This window comes from Podarcis tiliguerta, assembly GCF_965153285.1.
Source record: "Podarcis tiliguerta genome assembly, chromosome: 14".
NCBI classification, from domain to species: Eukaryota; Metazoa; Chordata; class Lepidosauria; order Squamata; family Lacertidae; genus Podarcis; species Podarcis tiliguerta.
In genome coordinates, this window is record NC_139547.1 from 35,233,465 (window position 1) to 35,250,995 (window position 17,531).

At 47.0% G+C, this 17,531-nt stretch overlaps 1 protein-coding gene across 5 annotated transcripts; it reads right to left on the reverse strand.

The window, feature by feature from the left end:
• Positions 1-3,159: 3,159 nt before the first annotated feature.
• Positions 3,160-17,281, reverse strand: LOC310664738 (uncharacterized protein). 5 transcript variants are annotated; one of them, XM_083414290.1, is made up of 6 exons: positions 17,152-17,281; positions 15,479-15,619; positions 14,406-14,499; positions 13,514-13,673; positions 10,806-10,958; positions 3,160-3,560 (listed from the first exon to the last, which is right to left on the reverse strand). In XM_083414290.1, the coding sequence occupies exons 2-6, from the start codon at positions 15,607-15,609 to the stop codon at positions 3,553-3,555; spliced, it is 546 nt and encodes a 181-aa protein (XP_083270416.1). In that variant the 5' UTR covers positions 15,610-15,619; positions 17,152-17,281; the 3' UTR covers positions 3,160-3,552. The 5 variants fall into 5 exon arrangements, with proteins under 5 accessions (XP_083270416.1, XP_083270415.1, XP_083270412.1 ...); XM_083414289.1 differs by lacking the exon at positions 3,160-3,560 and adding an exon at positions 8,943-10,109; XM_083414286.1 differs by lacking the exon at positions 3,160-3,560 and adding an exon at positions 8,943-10,109 and having other exon boundaries at positions 15,479-15,615; positions 16,956-17,206.
• Positions 17,282-17,531: the final 250 nt, after the last annotated feature.

The window sequence follows — 17,531 nt, forward strand, 5'->3', positions numbered from 1 at the left end:
AGTCTACTCTCAGCAGGTCTCCAAAAACCCGCCTTCTTTCTTACAACCAAATTTTTAAAAAATCCTTCCAGTAGCACCTTAGAGACCAACTAAGTTTGTTATTGGTTTGAGCTTTCATGTGTGTGCACACTTCTTACAACCAGTTTGGGGTCCCCATGTGGCGGGAGGAGGCTGTCTGGCTGCCAGATTCCTCCTCCTCCTCACTTTCAGTGTTGCCCCTTGTGGAACTCAGCAAGGAGGAACAAAACTAGGATTCGTTGGCTCTGCCTGTCATTAGCTCTGGCGCCCCCTACTGTTGGGCTCCCTGCCTTCCAGCCCACCAGTCCCAATGGGGACTAGCCATTAAGGTTGGTTCAGTGTATGAAAGATGGAAAGGCCATAATGGGCAAATGACTGCCTTTGCCATGTATGAGGTTCTCTTGAAGCTGCCCTCCTTTACCTGGCTGGGAGCTGCGCAGGAGGGCAACACCTTTAAGAGCTTCTGCCTCTTCCAGCTGCGTCATCCTCATTCAGTTCCTTCTTTTGCTGGTGTCAGGAGTGCTCAGCCTGCTAATGCTAGATTTTCTGTTTACTCCTCCAGCCAGTGGGCAGCTGACAAAGCCATACACTGCCAGCATCATCCTGTGGCGGAGTCCATGGCTTGAGCGGGCACTGCTGAGCTTAGGATATGTGCGGGGAAGAAAAGAAGAAGAGGAAGAAGAGAGGGCCACATGAACCAACATAAGCTCCCTACATAAGAAACAGAACTGGGATATCTTTTAAGATATATAATGCTACAAGAGACACAAAAGCCTCCTGTGGCAGGGAGTTTCACAGTCTGAGCCTTCTGCACTCAAACCAACCATGCCTCCCCCACTAACATCCCTTCTGATGCAAATAGTCTGCTTAGATTTAGTTTGGCCCATAGACTGCAAATCTAAACACACCTCCTGGGGTTGGAATAGGGCAACCTTTGGCTTTCCACATGCTGTTGGGCTCCAACTCCCATCCCTGCCCTTTGGCCGTGCCAGCTGCAGCTGATGGGAACAAGAGTCCAACATCTGAAGGGCCACAGGCTCCCTACCCTCAGGTCTACTGATTTCAATGGGTCGGCTCTGAATAATAGTAGTAGTAGTAGTAGTAATAATAATAATAATAATAATAATAATAATAATAATTTATTTATACCCCGCCCTTCCCGGTTCAAAAACACTTAATTGATGCAACAAAAAACAGCATAAAATACAGTATAAAACGTGAATTCAGAATTCAAAAATCATTTTATTCCATCCAATAAACATTAGATGATCACCAGGGTTAGCTGGCTAAATTAGTCCTATTTGGGCCAGCATGGAGACCAGGGGAGAATTAGCTGTGGGATCCCAGAGCGGGTAATGCCCTAAGTCACTTTATCAAACATATTTGCTTGTAGGTCAAATACATTTGCTGAATTCCATAGTTTTTTTTAATTAATAAAAAGTATTTTAAAATGATGTAATAAAGGATGAACCCCTGAAAACCACTGGGAGGGGGGAGGGAACCTCCCCATGCAGAAAACCTCTTGAAAGGTATGTAAAGAGGCCCAGAAGAGACTGCTTTAGATGAAAAGGCAAATGATGTTCCAGGAGGAACATAGAATGCAGCTGGATACAACCCACTGTCAAATCAGACCTAAGGCTATTGAGAAGCTGCATGGTGTAGAAGAAGCATCAGCAGGAACATCATGGGAGGAGTGCGTCCAACTACCACACCTCTGGCCTTTGGAAGCACTGATGCTGCCCGAAGGGTAATGCCAAAGGGACAGTGACCCTTTGAGGAAGCTGAGACCTTGATATTTGATCAGACTAACTGCATTCTCAGCTAATTTGTAGTGGGCACAGAAGCTATTTCTATTTCTAGGAGGTGCAATGTTACTGCAGTGGTGCCTCGCAAGACGAAATTAATTTGTTCTGTGAGTTTTTTCGTCTTGTGAATTTTTCGTCTTGCGAAGCACGGTTTCCCATAGGAAATGCATTTATGGTTTCCCATAGGAATGCATTGATGGTTTTAAGAAAAAGGCGCAAGACGTTTTCGTCTTGCAAAGCAAGCCCATAGGGAAATTCGTCTTGTGAAGCAACTCAAAAAACAAAAAACTCTTTCATCTTGCGAATTTTTCATCTTGCGAGGTACCACTGTACATTTGTTGTTTTCGTTGCATGTTGTTGTTTCATTATAGCTGTTATCATGATATTGTTATTGCGTCTGTTGATTTTTCGGTGATGTACCGCTGCTTTCATGCTGAAAGCTGCTCTGAGCACAACTCTTTTGTGGAAAGACAGTGTACGAATAAAAGGAGGAGGAGGAGGCTGGAGTGACCTTTGGCTGCCAGCTCCCCTTTGCCCTTGCCACTCGGATGAGAGAGGCTTTGGTTTTCCCCCCCTGCGCAGCAGTCACTTGGCAGCCCTCTGACTTTTAACAGCTACCCGGAGAATGGAGAGACCTAATTATTCATGGTGAAAGTGGCAATCGGGTCACAGCGAGGTTACGGGAAAGGGAAACAAAACACAGGGCATCTCAGCTGACTGCACACACCGGGATGTGGTCTGGTGTAAGTGCCGGTTTTATTCGAATGTATTCTATTTCTTAGCTGGTTTCAAAAAGAACAAAAAACAAAAATATGAAGTAACCCAAAGCGACTTAAAACACAGTCCAACTTTCTTTCTTTCTTTCTTTTTCTTTCTGTAGTTCCTATGTTTTTATTGATGATGGTTGAGAAGAGAATGGATAAATTTACATGCACTGGGTAAGCAACAGCTTTTGTGGCTGATGGGAAAGGCAGCTGGGCTTAATCAAGGTTTTGTAACACTGACTTTATCCTTAAAGAATAGTGTATAGGTAGAAGTACCCGGCCCCAAAATGATAACTGAGCTACCTTTATCATTAAGTACAGTGGGTTACTGCTGTGTACATTCATACAGGTTTGCCTGTTATTTGATTTTTTAAAATGTAGATTTCATAAGTTCTATTCATTAAATGCACAAAGCTTCCTTGAGAAGGTCCTCCCCCACCCAAACAGATGCATCAATAATAAAAACCATAGTCCAACTTTAAAACTTAATTAAAAAAAACTGGAACCGAATAAAAGCCTCAAAACACACCCATAACATAGCCTTCATTTGCACTATACATTAAAGCAGTATGATACCTCTTCAAAGTCACAGCTCTCCCCAAAGATTCCTGGGACAAGTTTTGGCACAGCACTGGGTGAAGCTTAAGAATTTAAGGAGAGCCTGCAGGATCAGGCCAATGGCCCGTCTAGCCAAGCATCCTGTTCTCACAGTGGCCAACCAGATGCTTGTGGGATCTGAGAACGACCCCAATCTCCCCATTCATGAGTCCCAGTAACTGGCATTCAGAGCCATAATGTGTCCAACAGTGGAGGCAGAATATCATGGCTGGTAGCCCCTGATACTTATCCTCCATTAATTTGTCTGATCCTCACTTAAAGCCATTCAAACTTCCCAACATGGAGAGGCAGTGATGGGGGGTGGAGGGTGGGGAGAGAAAATCTGCCCTTGCTGGTTTTCCTACCCGTCACAAGGCTGTAAAAGGAGCAGGAACATCTGTCCATTAAAAGGCAGCAACCCTAAATCACGATAGTCAGTACCGGTCTAGATGACAGATAAGTCTGCCAGCAGCTGTTAACTGTGTTTGCTAAATACCACTTTCATGCACTGAAGCGATCTACATCTTCTTTTTCAGATCAGATTTATTTAGAAAAAGTAAAACAAAAACAAAAAAGACCATCCATTGCAACCGAATGAAATTGAATCTAATTTCACGATGCAATTTAACTATATCTAATACACCCCATAGGCTTACATTTAACACAGCCCAGAAAATAGCCAAAATATCCCTGTGAATATTTTACTGGAGTTTGGTGTTGTTCCAGTACAGTCATACCTTGTGTTACAGACGCTTCAGGTTGTGCATTTTCGGGTTGCGCACTGTGCCGAACGCGGAAGTACCGGAACGGGTTACTTCCGGGTTTTTCCACGCATGTGCAGACGCGGCGCTGCGGGTTGCGAACGTGCCTCCCGCACAGATCACGTTCACAACCTGTGTCCACTGTATCTAAAAAACTGGAGCCCATTCTATAATTATGAGTCATTCCTCTAGTATAAACCTTTCCACTTATCATCATCATCATTTATACTTTTGATGATCCGAGTGTGAATAACGTTACTTACATAGATAAGATGCAGCTGTCTTGCATCTCTCTATCAGCAGACTTCAGGGTGGGGAGACCCTGAGGATTGCAGAACAATAACAAAAAACCTTTTAGAAAAAGACACACCCTCCACAAACCCAGTCCCATTAAGGACTGGACATGGTAACTGATCATTGCCTCTTGACTGCTAGAGGGAAGTGGGGAAATAAAACAGGGTGGTGGTGGAATGGAGACACTAGAATCATGAACAGGAGTGCTCCACACTGCAAGATTTTGTTGCAGATCCCGCCTGCAGAACTTCTAATAACTGAGAACTCTGCTGCAATTGCAGGTGATGTGGGGAAAAGGCCCACCCACTTGTCTCTATAGCAACAGGGCAAGCTCTTTGGATATGTAAATGGAGGTACTTGGCTGGCCAGCTCAAGAAACGGTCTCTAACAGATTGTAACCTCACAGATCACAGGTTTGGGAAGGGACCCACAGGTATCATTCTGACTGACCCCACAATACTACAACAATGTGTTAAAGCAGTTGAAGGTATCCAATTATTTTTTATAAATAAACGTCTGGTGGGAGGTTTCTCATTCTGACCGTTCACAACGCTGGTCCAGATGCACCTGGGATCTAATGTGGGATCAACCAGCTTTCTCTGTGCGCATACGCAGTTGTGGTTTCCTACACAGTCTTGGGCCTTTGGGATCTGTGATACCTTAATCTGCGGCATCCTTCTCAAAACAGAACAACATTGTTAATTGCTTCTGATTTCCCCTCAACAAAACGCAGCCACCATAGTGGGAAGCAAGAGGGGACGGATGGGGAACGGAATGTATCAACATCACATAATCCTTTCGATTCTCAGCGAGGATTAAGGAAAGTAATGCCTTGGGGGATCCTCAGGGACTCTATGTGTGTGGCTCGGCATTTCAGTGCGACAAACTAATTGCTTGATGTGATTGTGAATAATTTACTCAATGCTGCTCTTTCCACCCCCATGCAAAGTCCCCAGCTTTTCTTTAATTGCGGGTGTGTGAGGAGGGGTCTCTTTTAAAGATGCTGACAAGGGTGGATAGGCAGAGGGAAAGATGCTGGCAAACAACAGCTGGAGAAAAAGGAACGCAAATGCCAAGAACAAGGCACTTTTGATGAATGAATAACGAAACGGGGCCTTTAACAGTGGAAAACATCCTACCCATCATGCTCTACAGTTGAGACTTTTGCATGTCTGGTGGAAGGGGCTCAACAGCCACACTCAAGAGCAGGGGTAGGCAAGCTAAGGCCTGGGGACTGGATCCGGCCCAATCGCCTACTAAATCCGGCCTGCAGACGGTCTGGGAATCAGTGTGTTTTTACATGAGTAGAATGTGTCCTTTTATTTAAAATGCACCTCTGGGTTATTTGTGGGGCATAGGAATTTGTTCATTTCTATTTTTTTCAAAATATAGTCCAGTCTCCCACAAGGTCTGAGGGACAGTGGACCAGCCCCCTGCTGAAAAGGTTTGCTGACCCCTGCTCAAGAGTGTGCCAGGTGGAGCAGGGGTGAGCTAGCTTTCTCATCCAGAGGGCCACATTCCCTTTTGGTCCGCCTTCCAGGGGCCTCATGCCAGTCGCAGGTGGGAGCAGAGCCAAAAGTGGACGGAGCAACATTTGCACCACTGTTGTACCTATGCAAAGTAGAGCGGTTTATACTCACCCTGCATCTCAATCCTCCATCCAGGTGAGCAAGAGGCAATATGAGAGCTAGGCCACAAGCTTCTGGGAGGCTGTGAATTGGGGCAAGCCAGAGATGTGGCCGGGGCATGGCTAGGAAGGAAGTGTGGCCTGCGGATAGTCCCTAGGTCCTTAGAAAGAGGGCTGCATTTGGCCTTCCAGAGCTGAGACAGAGTGAGGGGAGAGTGCTGTTGAACTCGGGTCCTGCTTATATGTTTCCTGGTTGGCCCCTGTGAGAACAGGATGGTGGACTAGATGGGCTTTGGGCCCGATCCAGAGGGATCTTTTTACGCTCTTAAGAGGGTTAAATTTCGGTGGCAGAGGAAGCAGGAAATGGGCAACCCTGATTGCAGCAGCAGCAGCAGCTCACTCCAGGGAAGCCTGCTGTGTATTCAGTGACAGCAGACATGTGGAGTGGCCCAAAATAATAATAATAATAATAATAATAATAATAATAATAATAATAATAATAATAATAATATCATCTTTATTGTCATTGCCCCCTTCGGGGACAACGAAATTACTTGGCTGCTCCATAAAAACACTAATTAAAAAATATAGTAAAATACAGCAAGGGAGATTAGATGACTTTCAAAGTCCGGGCTTCCCATTCAGGGCCGAGATCGCTCTAGAGAAGAAGCTGTTCTTAAGACGGCTCGTTCTTGTCTTCATCGTCCTGTATCTCTGTCCCTACGGCAAGAGCTCGAAGAGACAGTGACCAGGATGCGATGGATAAGGGATGAACAAAGCGCAGAAGAGGTCATGGGACACCTGCTTGCAAATTGGGCACAGCAGGCTTGAGGCCCGCGCTGGATATCGGGGTTCCTGGCTGGAAAGAGTGATAGGAAGAGAGCTGGGAGCAAAGTGTCAGCGAAGCAATACCTGAGGGGTGGAGGGAGCCACACTTCTGCTAGCTCAAAACTAGGTCAGTTGCTCCGCTGTGTTAAAAACTAGTGCAACCCCCGGTGTTGACATGTTTGCAGCACCCCGGCTTTCCCTGCGCCAAGCCTCCTGCTGGAACTAACACTGCAGCTCCAACGGTAGCTGAGCTGAAGGCAAGATGCCGCTCTGTGGGGAGGCCCTGCCCCGTTTCTGGGAGGGGAAAGCAGTGCAGCATCCCAGATACTGAAGCTGCAAGATCGCTGACGGCAGAGGAGCTTCTGGGTCGCCCCCCCCCCCCCAGTCCTTCCCAATGAGGACCCCAGACTATGAAATTCCACAAGTGCTCTTACCTATTTATTTTAAATCAGCACAAATTTCCATTCAATTATTTTAGGACTCAGCATGCCAGACCTGTAACAGAATGTTGCCGTGTGTAAACTCGCTTCCCAAGACTTGTGTTTCTGTTTTGGGACTCCAGCCAGACAGTTAAGACCTTCCTCCAAGAGATTCAGTTCCATGTTTTATGCAGAAGTCCATCCACATTGGCAAGCCATGGCTTTTGAGATGCCTAATACAATTTAGAATGATTTCTAAAATGGGCTGCTGATTTTTTTTTTTTTTTTAAGGGTTGACGGTTGGGGTTTTTTTGTTCTGCAAAACCTCAGTGTTTCCCCAGTGGATGTCAATATCCCCCTCTTGTTTTAGTGCCAATGCTGTCAGCCCTCAACACCAGAGGTTGGGTTTTTTTTTTTGCTCTTGGGGTACTTAAGTATTTGCTTTGAGGCTTAATGATGTGTTGCTCTTTAAAGGGGGCAGAAATGGAAACTAAATGCTGGGTTTGGCTCTTATATAGCCAGTCCAATAGTCTATTGGGAAGCTAATCTGTGCAAGTCTCACTAACACAAAGGGAAGATTCCCTGGGACACAGAGCTTCCCATGATGCATCTGCAGCAGCACATCCAGGCGCCTTCATCTGCCCCACCTGCAACAAAACATCTCTCTCCTGTATCCGTCCCTATAGCCATAGCGGACGCTGTAATTCTTCACTCCCAGAGGCATGCTCCTCCATTGTCTCCCGTGACCGACAGATGCCAAACCAACCCTAGTGCACGAGGATCAGATGGGGGCTGGCTACTTGAAGGGGGGGGCACCCTCAGGTTGTGATTTCAAGACCATTCCCCAGCAGCGACTGGCAAAGCATTTCACTCTCACTTTCCTTTCCTGCTCTCGGGAAGCTTTCCCCACCCAGGACTCGCAAAAGAAATACAAAAGCACACACTCAAAAAACAAGAGCAAAATCTCCAGGCTGTGCGAAGGACAGAAAACGGGGGATTGCAGGCACGGGGACTTTTAAGCATCCAAGGAAAAATTACTGGAGCAGAAAAACTCAAGCCAGCACAAAGCCAGCCAGAAGGCAAATTCCTGGGCTGCGGCAGCAAGCTTTGCTAACCCTTGGCACGGGGAGGGGGGGAAAGCCAGACGTTTCGACATGGCAGAAGAGATATCTGAGGGGTTCCACTCCATGGCCAAGGGCTCCAGCAAAATGAGGCTGCACACCACTGCCTGAAGGGCCCATGGCCTATTTTAGAGAACCCTCACAGCACAATCCTATAAACCCGTCGCCTCAGAATTAAGTTCAACGAGGCTAACTCTCAAGGGAAACGCATTCAGGATTAGAGTCTTCAACTCGCGCCCCCCCCTTTTTTGGTTTGCCTTTTTGACGTGGGAGGGGTCCGTTTCCAGTCAAAGAAAACACCACACGCTATTCCCATTTTTTTCAGGCAAGGGATCCTTTGTACATCTGCTGAGGAACTATTGTGAGGTGCAAAGGATTCTGGGGCAGATTGTGAGGGGCTCTCACACACAGCTTGGCCAAGGCACCAATCCAGCTGGGCCTCACCCTACCCCTGAGTGAATTTAGAGGGTGCTACAGAAGGACCTACCGCTGTCCTGCGTCGCAAAGCAAAATGGGTGTAGAAGTCAGAGGAGGGTCACAGAAATGGAGATGGTCAATAGTCTATCCAAATTAATGTGTTTCGGAAGATCATATTTTGAACAGCTGGCAGGATTCTGGAAGGCTTCTAGTTGACCATTGGGAGAACATGGGCCAATGGCCTGATCCGCCAGCCAGGCACTTCTTAGGTTGTTAGGAACAACAAGTAAATTTGTAGGAAAATAAGGACTTTATTGGAAAAGAACTACAATGAGAAATGCTAGGATAATATTCAGAAATATAGCTTTCCTCTGTTGTAATGCAGCTGGGCACATATCTCATATTCACTGTGTGTGAGAGTGTGAGGGGGAGACTATGGATGAGAATGTATTTAATTCTTGTTGTTAATAGCTTAAATATCTATTTTGCTAATATAAAACTTGATTTTGTAAAGCAAAATCAGATTCTGAAAATAAATTGTGCTTTGGTTGTGTTTATTTCACTAGCAGTGACAGAGCTGGGGAGGCAAAAAGGATAGTCAGTCGAACACCTCCACTTCCCTACTTGTCAGAGGATCTGGATAGCAGAGCTTTCATCCATTAATCCGTTCAAAGTAGACTAGAGTAGACCACAATCTTACAGAATGCTTGCAGGCGAGGGGAGGAGTTTAGAAGGGAGGGCATTTCCAGTGGAGGTGCTCCCCCTGGTGGTACCCAAGCAGCAAATTGCTCCTGACGACACAAGTCAGCCAAATCTTACATTACATGGAAAGATAATCACTAGATAGTCGTCAAACTGGAGGCAAAACTCCTCCCCACCCACAAATATAAAGCTCATCCCAGATCCTGAGCAGCTGTGAGGCTCCAGCCATAAACCACAAGCTTAACATCAGGATGCCCAATCTGTTTTATGAGTGACTTACCATTCTCGAATTATTTGGGGTGGGGTGGGCGGGGAGGAAGGCTGATCTACATTTTGCCATTGCCATTTTCCACATTGTAGACAGTGAAAGAGAGTCCTGAGAGGGAAGACCAGTTTTCCACAGCTACGCTATTTGCTCCAGAGATTCAAAGGTCTTGAATGATCACTGGTGCAGACTCTCCTGGCGATTTGTCCTGGAGATCCAGGATAACAGCACAGCCTTTTCATGTGTGTGTGTGTAGTTCAGCTTCAGTATTCATGCACCAAGGAACAAAGGTCGATTCTAAAGCTGCAGCCCTGGAATTTTTCATGTTGCTTTCCTTTTCTTCTTAGGCCTGCCTGCTTCTGCCCCGTCCCTTGCCTTTGCTGTCTCTCCGCCTAGAGCCCGCAACGAAGGCAGCTGCAGCTTGCTGCCGATGGCCCAAGCCCAGAGGCACATCTCCACACGGTGAGGCGTCCAGGCCTGTTCTGCATCAGCTAGGAAATGGAGCAAGAACGAGGAGTCGGTTGGGCTGTGTGCTTTGAGGATGTAGGAACCCTGAGACTGGGGGACAGCGCCCCTTCCCAAATCATGCCCCTCACTGGCCCTGCCCTGAGCCCTGCTTGGGTTCTGCTGCACAACTGGAATTTGTCCTTGAGCTGTGATCTGGCTTCCTGTTTGCCTGGACAGAGGTGTGTGTGTAGAAGGAAACACGCCCTTTGTGAGCACTGCTCACTTCTGCCTCTGGCTCAGTCCCCAGAAGGTTGTCTACAAGGGAATATGGCTCTCAGACTGAAAAAGGTTTCCCCAAGAAATACTACCGAGCTAAAGGGACCAATGGTTGGATTCAACATAAGGCAACTTTCTATGGGAACTGGGCAAGAAAGCCAGAAACGCACAGGAACAAATAACTGCAGAACCAGAAGAAACTTGACTTGGCTTTGAGCTTTTAAATAATTATTATTTTAAGTGAAGAGGCGGGGCTTTAAAGGTGGAGACAGAATCCTATTGGTGGGTAGAGAGGAAGGGTCTTTTCCTGGCATATATGGTAGCAATGGAATGCACATAGAAGGTTTCTGTGAGCTGGAAGTCTGTATGTTCAGTGTTCTAGCTCACAAGGAGAACCCTCCTCATCCAGCAGGCATCCCCACCTGTTCAAAGTGTGCACACTGTCCCAACTTCTCCCGCCTTACCTTCGTTTAGCTTCTTGACACAGCTCTGGATTCCATCAAGGTAGAGCAGGTAGTGCTTGAGGGTGTACTGGACAGGGACAAGGCCTGGCAGAGACTCTACTGCTTCGTCAGCCATAAAGGCAGCTGCTTCCGGGGCTCCAGAAGTCAGAATCGCTGCAATGGGAGCAAAGGCAGATGTTGGGGAAGATGGCGGGAGAGCAATGTCACACATGCACCTTGAGCTCTCAACACCTTCGGGGTATTTCCGAAGCTACAAGATTCTTAAAGAGAAGGAAATACGAGTAGAAGAATCTGCATTATGCAGAGTAAGGTAAAGGTAAAGGGACCCCTGACCATTAGGTCCAGTTGTGACCGACTCTGGGGTTGCAGCACTCATCTCGCTTTATTGGCCGAGGGAGCCAGCGTACAGCCTCCGGGGCATGTGGCCAGCATGACTAAGCCTCTTCTGGCGAACCAGAGCAGCACATGTAAACACCGCTTACCTTCCTGCCGCAGCGGTACCTATTTATCTACCTGCACTTTGACGTGCTTCTGAACTGCTAGGTTGGCAGGAGCAGGGACCAAGCAACAGGAGCTCACCCCGTTGCGGGGATTCGAACCGCCGACCTTCTGATCAGCAAGTCCTAGGCTCTGTGGTTTAACCCACAACACCACCCGCGTCCCTTATTATGCAGAGTAGGACCATCTTATTCCTTCCTGTCACCTCCATCCAAAGCAGGTTGAATCCTCCCTTCATGACCCCTAAGGATCCAGGTCTCACTGTCCCCTCCTCAGGCCATGCCCCGCCCTCGAGTGCTGTTGTCTGGCTGGAGTGCCTCCTTCAGCTGCAATCATAATGCCTCTTCCTTGCATGACTTTTGTGTGGCTGGGATGTTCAAAATCTGACTTTGTATAAGGCAGCCTCCTCCGCCCCCAGCAGTCCCAGTCAGCATGACTAGCCGTCAGGGATGACGGTCCTTGTAGCCTAACAACATCTGGAGGGTCACAGATTAGCCACCCCTGCCCTCAAAAGGCTGGAATTATTTTTATTTGTAAAGCACCACCGCTGCTGCTGCTCATACAGCTTGACAAGATTAAACCCCGTGGATCCTGGCTGAAAGCTTAAACAAACAAGCAAAAAATTTAGACCAATATGTAGCAGTCTGTAATAAACATGGGACAAGAATATGCCATCTGGAATACAAAACTCCACTCAGGCAGAGCAGGGTGGACTAGGCAGCTACATTCTTGGTTTAGGTCCCATCTACCTCCTTATGCTACTTTAAACAGCCATGGTTTTCCCCCAAAGAATTCTGGGAACTGTAGTTTCTTAAGGATACTGAGAGCTGTTAGGAGACCCCAGTCCCAGAGTGGTTTCACAGTCAATTCCTTCTCCTCATGGAATTCTGGGAATTGCAGCTCTGCGAGCAGAATTGGGATCTCCTAGCAACTCTCCACACCCTTAACTAATTCCCAGGATGCTTTGTGGGGAAAATAATGACTGTTTAAAGTGGTATGAAACAGCTTTAAATGTAAGGTGCAGATGCGGCCTTAGGCAAGGTTAGGTGGGGAATGAGGGAAGCTCTTGTTATTAATTTGAGCCCTCTTCATGTTACTTCTGTGTAGGACATACATGAGCAGAGTGGGACGCCCTCTTGTTCTTTCACGAAACATGTATGTGTTGTGTGCAAAAAAATATAGAGCCCAACATGCAAGATCCAGATACTAATTATTCAGGTGTTCTAGTAGCATGGAATCCCTGCTTATGAAGAAGCAGTCACACTGCGGGCTTTCTCATCTTCTTTTTTAAAGTTGTGGAACACATGCTGTCAAACAGGCAAACCACTGTTTATTTCTGTCTCTCTCTAACATTTGTATTGATACATGTTGGGGGAAAACGTTACTACCTCCACTCCCAATAATAATAATTCTTTTCAGGTGTTGTGAATGAAGTGATCCAAATTTGCATTATGTTTGTATGTTTAATTTTAATTCAACTGCTCTTTCTTTCTTTCTTCTTGTATGTTATAGAAGTGCCTGCCCTTTCTTAAATATATAAAAATTCAAGAGAAAAAGAGAGAGAAATTCAGGTTCTGAAGAATCAGAGTTCCTTAGATCGTCAGTGACAGGCAAGCTTCTCTGAAGGGTGGCTTCCCTCTTGTGGAGCAGGTGCTACCTTGCCTTGTATAGCCACAGAAGACTGTTGTGTCGGTTCTATAGTGCCCTTTCAGCTGAGGAGACCTGGCAGGCCATCATCCCAGAATCCTCTGCACTGCACAAGAGTTTGGTGGCAGAGAGGTGGGGGAGCTTCAGGAGGCAAATGGGTTTGAAAAAAATCACATGATTGCACAAGTGTTTGAGAAAACCCAGGCAGCACTCGAGCCAGGCTAATGGAAGGGGCCTTGCTGTCTCTGCAAATGCTCTTCCACAAGGGAAGTTGCCTTATACAGAGTCAGACCACTGGTCTATCTGGATCAGTATTGCCAACACTGGTTGGCAGCAGATCTCCAGGTTTCAGAGTGGGAACATGAAGCTGGGGCCTTCTGTGTGCAAGGCAGATGTTCCTCCACTGAGCTACCACCCTTCAAGAAGAAATGTTTTGCTGTGATCATGTTATGAGAACGTTGGGTGAATGAAAGAGCACCATCATTGCTCAAACTCCTTGCAAAATGTGTAGGCAAAAAAATACAGGAAATAAACAAAGCTGCAGGCTTCAGGGCCTTTCCTACCTGATGCTGTGGCGGGCCCCACAGCCTTAAGTTTGCACAGCTCAGTCATGGCAGCTGCTACGTCAGGGAGGAGCTGGAAGGCGTTTCTGGTGCAGCTCTCCACCATCTCGCTGGAGTTAGTGGCCACCAGCTGCAGGAGTCGGGGACGAAACTTGCCTCTCTGCAGGGAAGAAAGAAGGCAGTCATTCCACTTGTGCCTACACTGCTAACTTAAAATTAGTTCTGACTCTCATATGCTCACTCAGGACAGAGCTACGCTATGGAATGCTCTCCCCAGTGAGGTCTGCCAGTCGCCTTTATTGTGTTGCAGCTTTGCAGTGCCAAGACTTGCTCCCCCCCCCCCCCGGCTTCTGAATAACTGAGCTGGTGCTATTTTGCTGTTATTGGGGCACTTTGTGTGTGTAAAATATAAAGAGGAATTGCAGGTGTTCTGTATGAGTTCTGTTAATGGTATAGTATATTCATGCTGATGATTTTAAATGTTTTTTTTTAAGTCTCTTGGAGACCTTTTGGAAACAAATGATTATAAAGTCCAAAAAGTAAAAAGATATTACCATTATTATAATGGGATTACTGTTATTTCATTTCACAGGCATTTCCCGTTACCTAAACGGTCAGTGAATATTTCTATTTTATTTTTAACTTCCATGAGCAGATGGGGCAAGTGAGGGGTAGACTTTCTAAAACAGGGATGGGGAACGTGGCCCTCCAGCTGCTGTTGGTCTCCAACTCCCATCAGGCCCTGCTAGCGTGGTCAGTGAGCAGGGGTGGTGGGAGCTGTGGTCCAGCTGTATCTGGAGGGCTGCAAGTTCCTGTGATTACGCACTATCACGCCCCTGGGTCCATACTGCCTCTGCTCCACACGGCAACCGACTCTGGCAGAATTACTTACGGAAAGCTTCCATTCCATCAGCCTCACCAGCTCTTCTTTTGTCAAGTGTTTGTCCTTCCGCCCGGAAACAGCAATTGGCAGCTCCTCTTGATACCTGCAAATGGTAACACAGGGAAGGGAGTAAAAACAATAAAATGGTTTTGAATAGCATTGAAAAGATCAGAGAGGAGAAACACATTTCCCCCTTCTTCAATTAAATTGATTCGGGCAAAGCTCACAAGAGACAAAAAGAGAAGAACTGCAGAGGCCACAGACTTGTCCAATTCATTGTTCTGGGGACTGGCACTGCGCTGCTGCAGAAGTCATATTGGACTGTATGACTGGCGGGGGGGGGGGGGACTTGGTGGCCCTGTTGCTGCTGCCCCCATGAAGGGCCTTTTCAGTGGCGATTCTCTGAATGTGTAATGCCTTCCCTAGTGAGGTGTGCCTGTCTTCATTATCATCAGCTTTCAGGAGGAATTTAAACACATTCATGTTTACCCAAGCATTGGGTGGCTAAAGAATTCTGTTCCTGGCAGCCTTGAGATCACTGGATACAGGAATGTTTTTAACAGAAACTGCTTTTAGATTGGATTAATTGTAATTGTTTCAGAATGCTTTTGCTTTGCTTTTAATTGTGCTTCTGTTTGCCACCCTGGGTTCCTTGGGAAGGAAGGGTGGAATATCAATTCAATAAATTCGCAATTCAATAAATAATCTTAGCAGGAGGTCCATTCAGTACGACATAAAAATCAGAGGGGGTAAGTAAGGATACACATAAAACAAAGTGATAAAAATATGAAGGGGGCGAATAAGAAACAAGTGTCTTAAGATTCTCCAGCTCTGCTGCCAGTTATGAAAAATCACCACAGTGTTAAGGCTGCAACTGAAGCATCAGAACATAAGAAAAGTCCGGAGGCCATCGCTATACATCTTCCATAGTTTAGCTATGTGCTGTGTTAAGAAGGCCTTCCTTTTGTGCATCCCAAATCTTCCAGTGTTCTGCTTCACTGAATGTACAATGAGAGAGGGAACCCCCCCCAGAAGCTCTTTGCTGTAGCAGGTGTGTTCTGCTACCTGCTGAAAACATTTACCATTTATCCAAGGCAATGGTTTTCCCCTGCTTGCTCGCTTTGGCCATGACCACATCCTGGTAGACATTCAAAACCGCTCTCCAGTATGCAGGGTCATCACACCCATAAAGTCCTCCTTCCAGCACCATCATTTAAGGCTTCCTGAAACAAAAGGCAAAAACAAAAGCAGGGAACTAAGCAGCAGGGCCTTGGAGAAAATAATAATAATAATAATAATGGCAGCGTTTACACCTCACCTTTTTCCCAAGGAGCTCTAGATGGGCCTACACCTCTCAGTAACTAGATCCTATTTTAATGCCTGATGGCAGTTTACTATTTTATTGTGTATTTTATTTGAGATTATATTATTGGAGCAGGCATTTTATTTGCTTTTTGTTTACCAGCTACTTAGAGAGGCCATTGTACTGTAAGGCGGCCTTAACCTTTTAAAAAATCCTTAACATAATTAAAAAAAGGATTGCATTCTTGAAAGTGACCTCACCCTGAAAACTATGGGGTTCCCTCCTCAATGATCCTACTTGGGAAGAAGGTGGCAGTTTACTGACCAAGGATGTAAACCAAGTGGAGATCCAACTTCAGGTTGTATCCAATGGTAGTCATACTCAGAGTAGACCCATTACAACTACTAGACATGACTTAGGCCCATTAATTTATACGTCTACTTTCAGTAGTAGTACTTACCTTTAGTCACACATACAAACACCCATATAAATCACAGTGCATATTATGGGTCTTTCCCCCTCTAATTATGATTGAGACCGGATCCAACCTGAGGGGTTTACTCCCCGAGTAAACCACCTTGCTGAAATCCTACACAGAATAGCAGTACTGTTTTAAAGTGAGCTACCCCACTGAAATCACAGGTCTTCAACAGGACAGATCCAAACTTAAGCCATTCAGTAGGCTCACTGGCATCCTCATTAAAATCATAGGACTTGTGTGAGGTTTTCTCCAATGGCATGGATCCAACCGTAAGCCATTCTTATAAGCAGATTCATTGTAATCATAGGACCTCTCTAATTATGACTAAGACAGGATCCAACCTGAGGGCTTGACTCCCAAAGTAAACAGCCCTGTTGAAATCCACAGGGCTGTCATTTCCCTCCGTAAACCTACTTAGGAGGAGGAGGATAGCAGCAGTTTGTTAAGTTTACCTACCTGGATATCAGTCCCACGGAAACTACAGGATATATGGGTCTTTTCCAATGGGTAAGTCAAACTTAAAGCATCGTGGGAATTTTGGGTCTTCCAATCTTAATCATGGCAAAGCTGGGACCCACCCTGAGGGGATGGCTGGCTCTTGGGATTCGACCTCCTTAAAATGCCAGAACTCATGAGATCTTCCAACAGGTCGGATCCAAACGGGGTGATGTGGGTGTTTCCTCCCCGCGTAAACAACCCCAGTGAAATCCAAGGGGCTTTCATTTCCCCTTAGTTGTACTGGGTTAAGTTTACTTACCCCAGCCTTAAGCCATACTTAGGAGGAGACTCACTGGCATCACGGGACTTCTGGGTCTTCCTATTTAACTATAGGACTGAGCCAGGATCCGACCTGAGGGGTTTACTCATGGAGTAAAGAGCCCTTGCTGGAATCCACGGGGCTTTCATTTCCGCTCCGTAAACCTAACTTGGGAGGAAGAAGCAGCAGCGGCGGCGGTTTAGCCTAGCCTCACCTAAGCGGGAGCCCTCGGTCAGCCAACGGGCCTTGCTCGCGAGTAGCTCCCCCTCACAGGATCGTGGCCGTTTGCCGCCTCCCGCCCCTCGGGAAGGCGCCGCCGTGCGTCCGGCCGGGGTCCAGGCGGCGCTCTCGCACCGCGGGCCGCGCTTCCTCCGGCGCCTGGGCCCGGCCCTTTCCGTTCGCGCGGGCCCCTCCTCCCGCTCGGCCCGCCCTCCTTCCCCGGCTGCGTTGCCTGTGCTGCGGGCGGTGTTGCTGCTACTGCTGCTGCTGCTGCGGGCGATCGGGGCCCGGGCCGGGCTGTGGCGGTGCGGCGAGGCCGGGGCGATCGGTGCCCGCCGGGCTCCTCCGGGCGGGCCGGCAGCGGCGGCTGCTGCG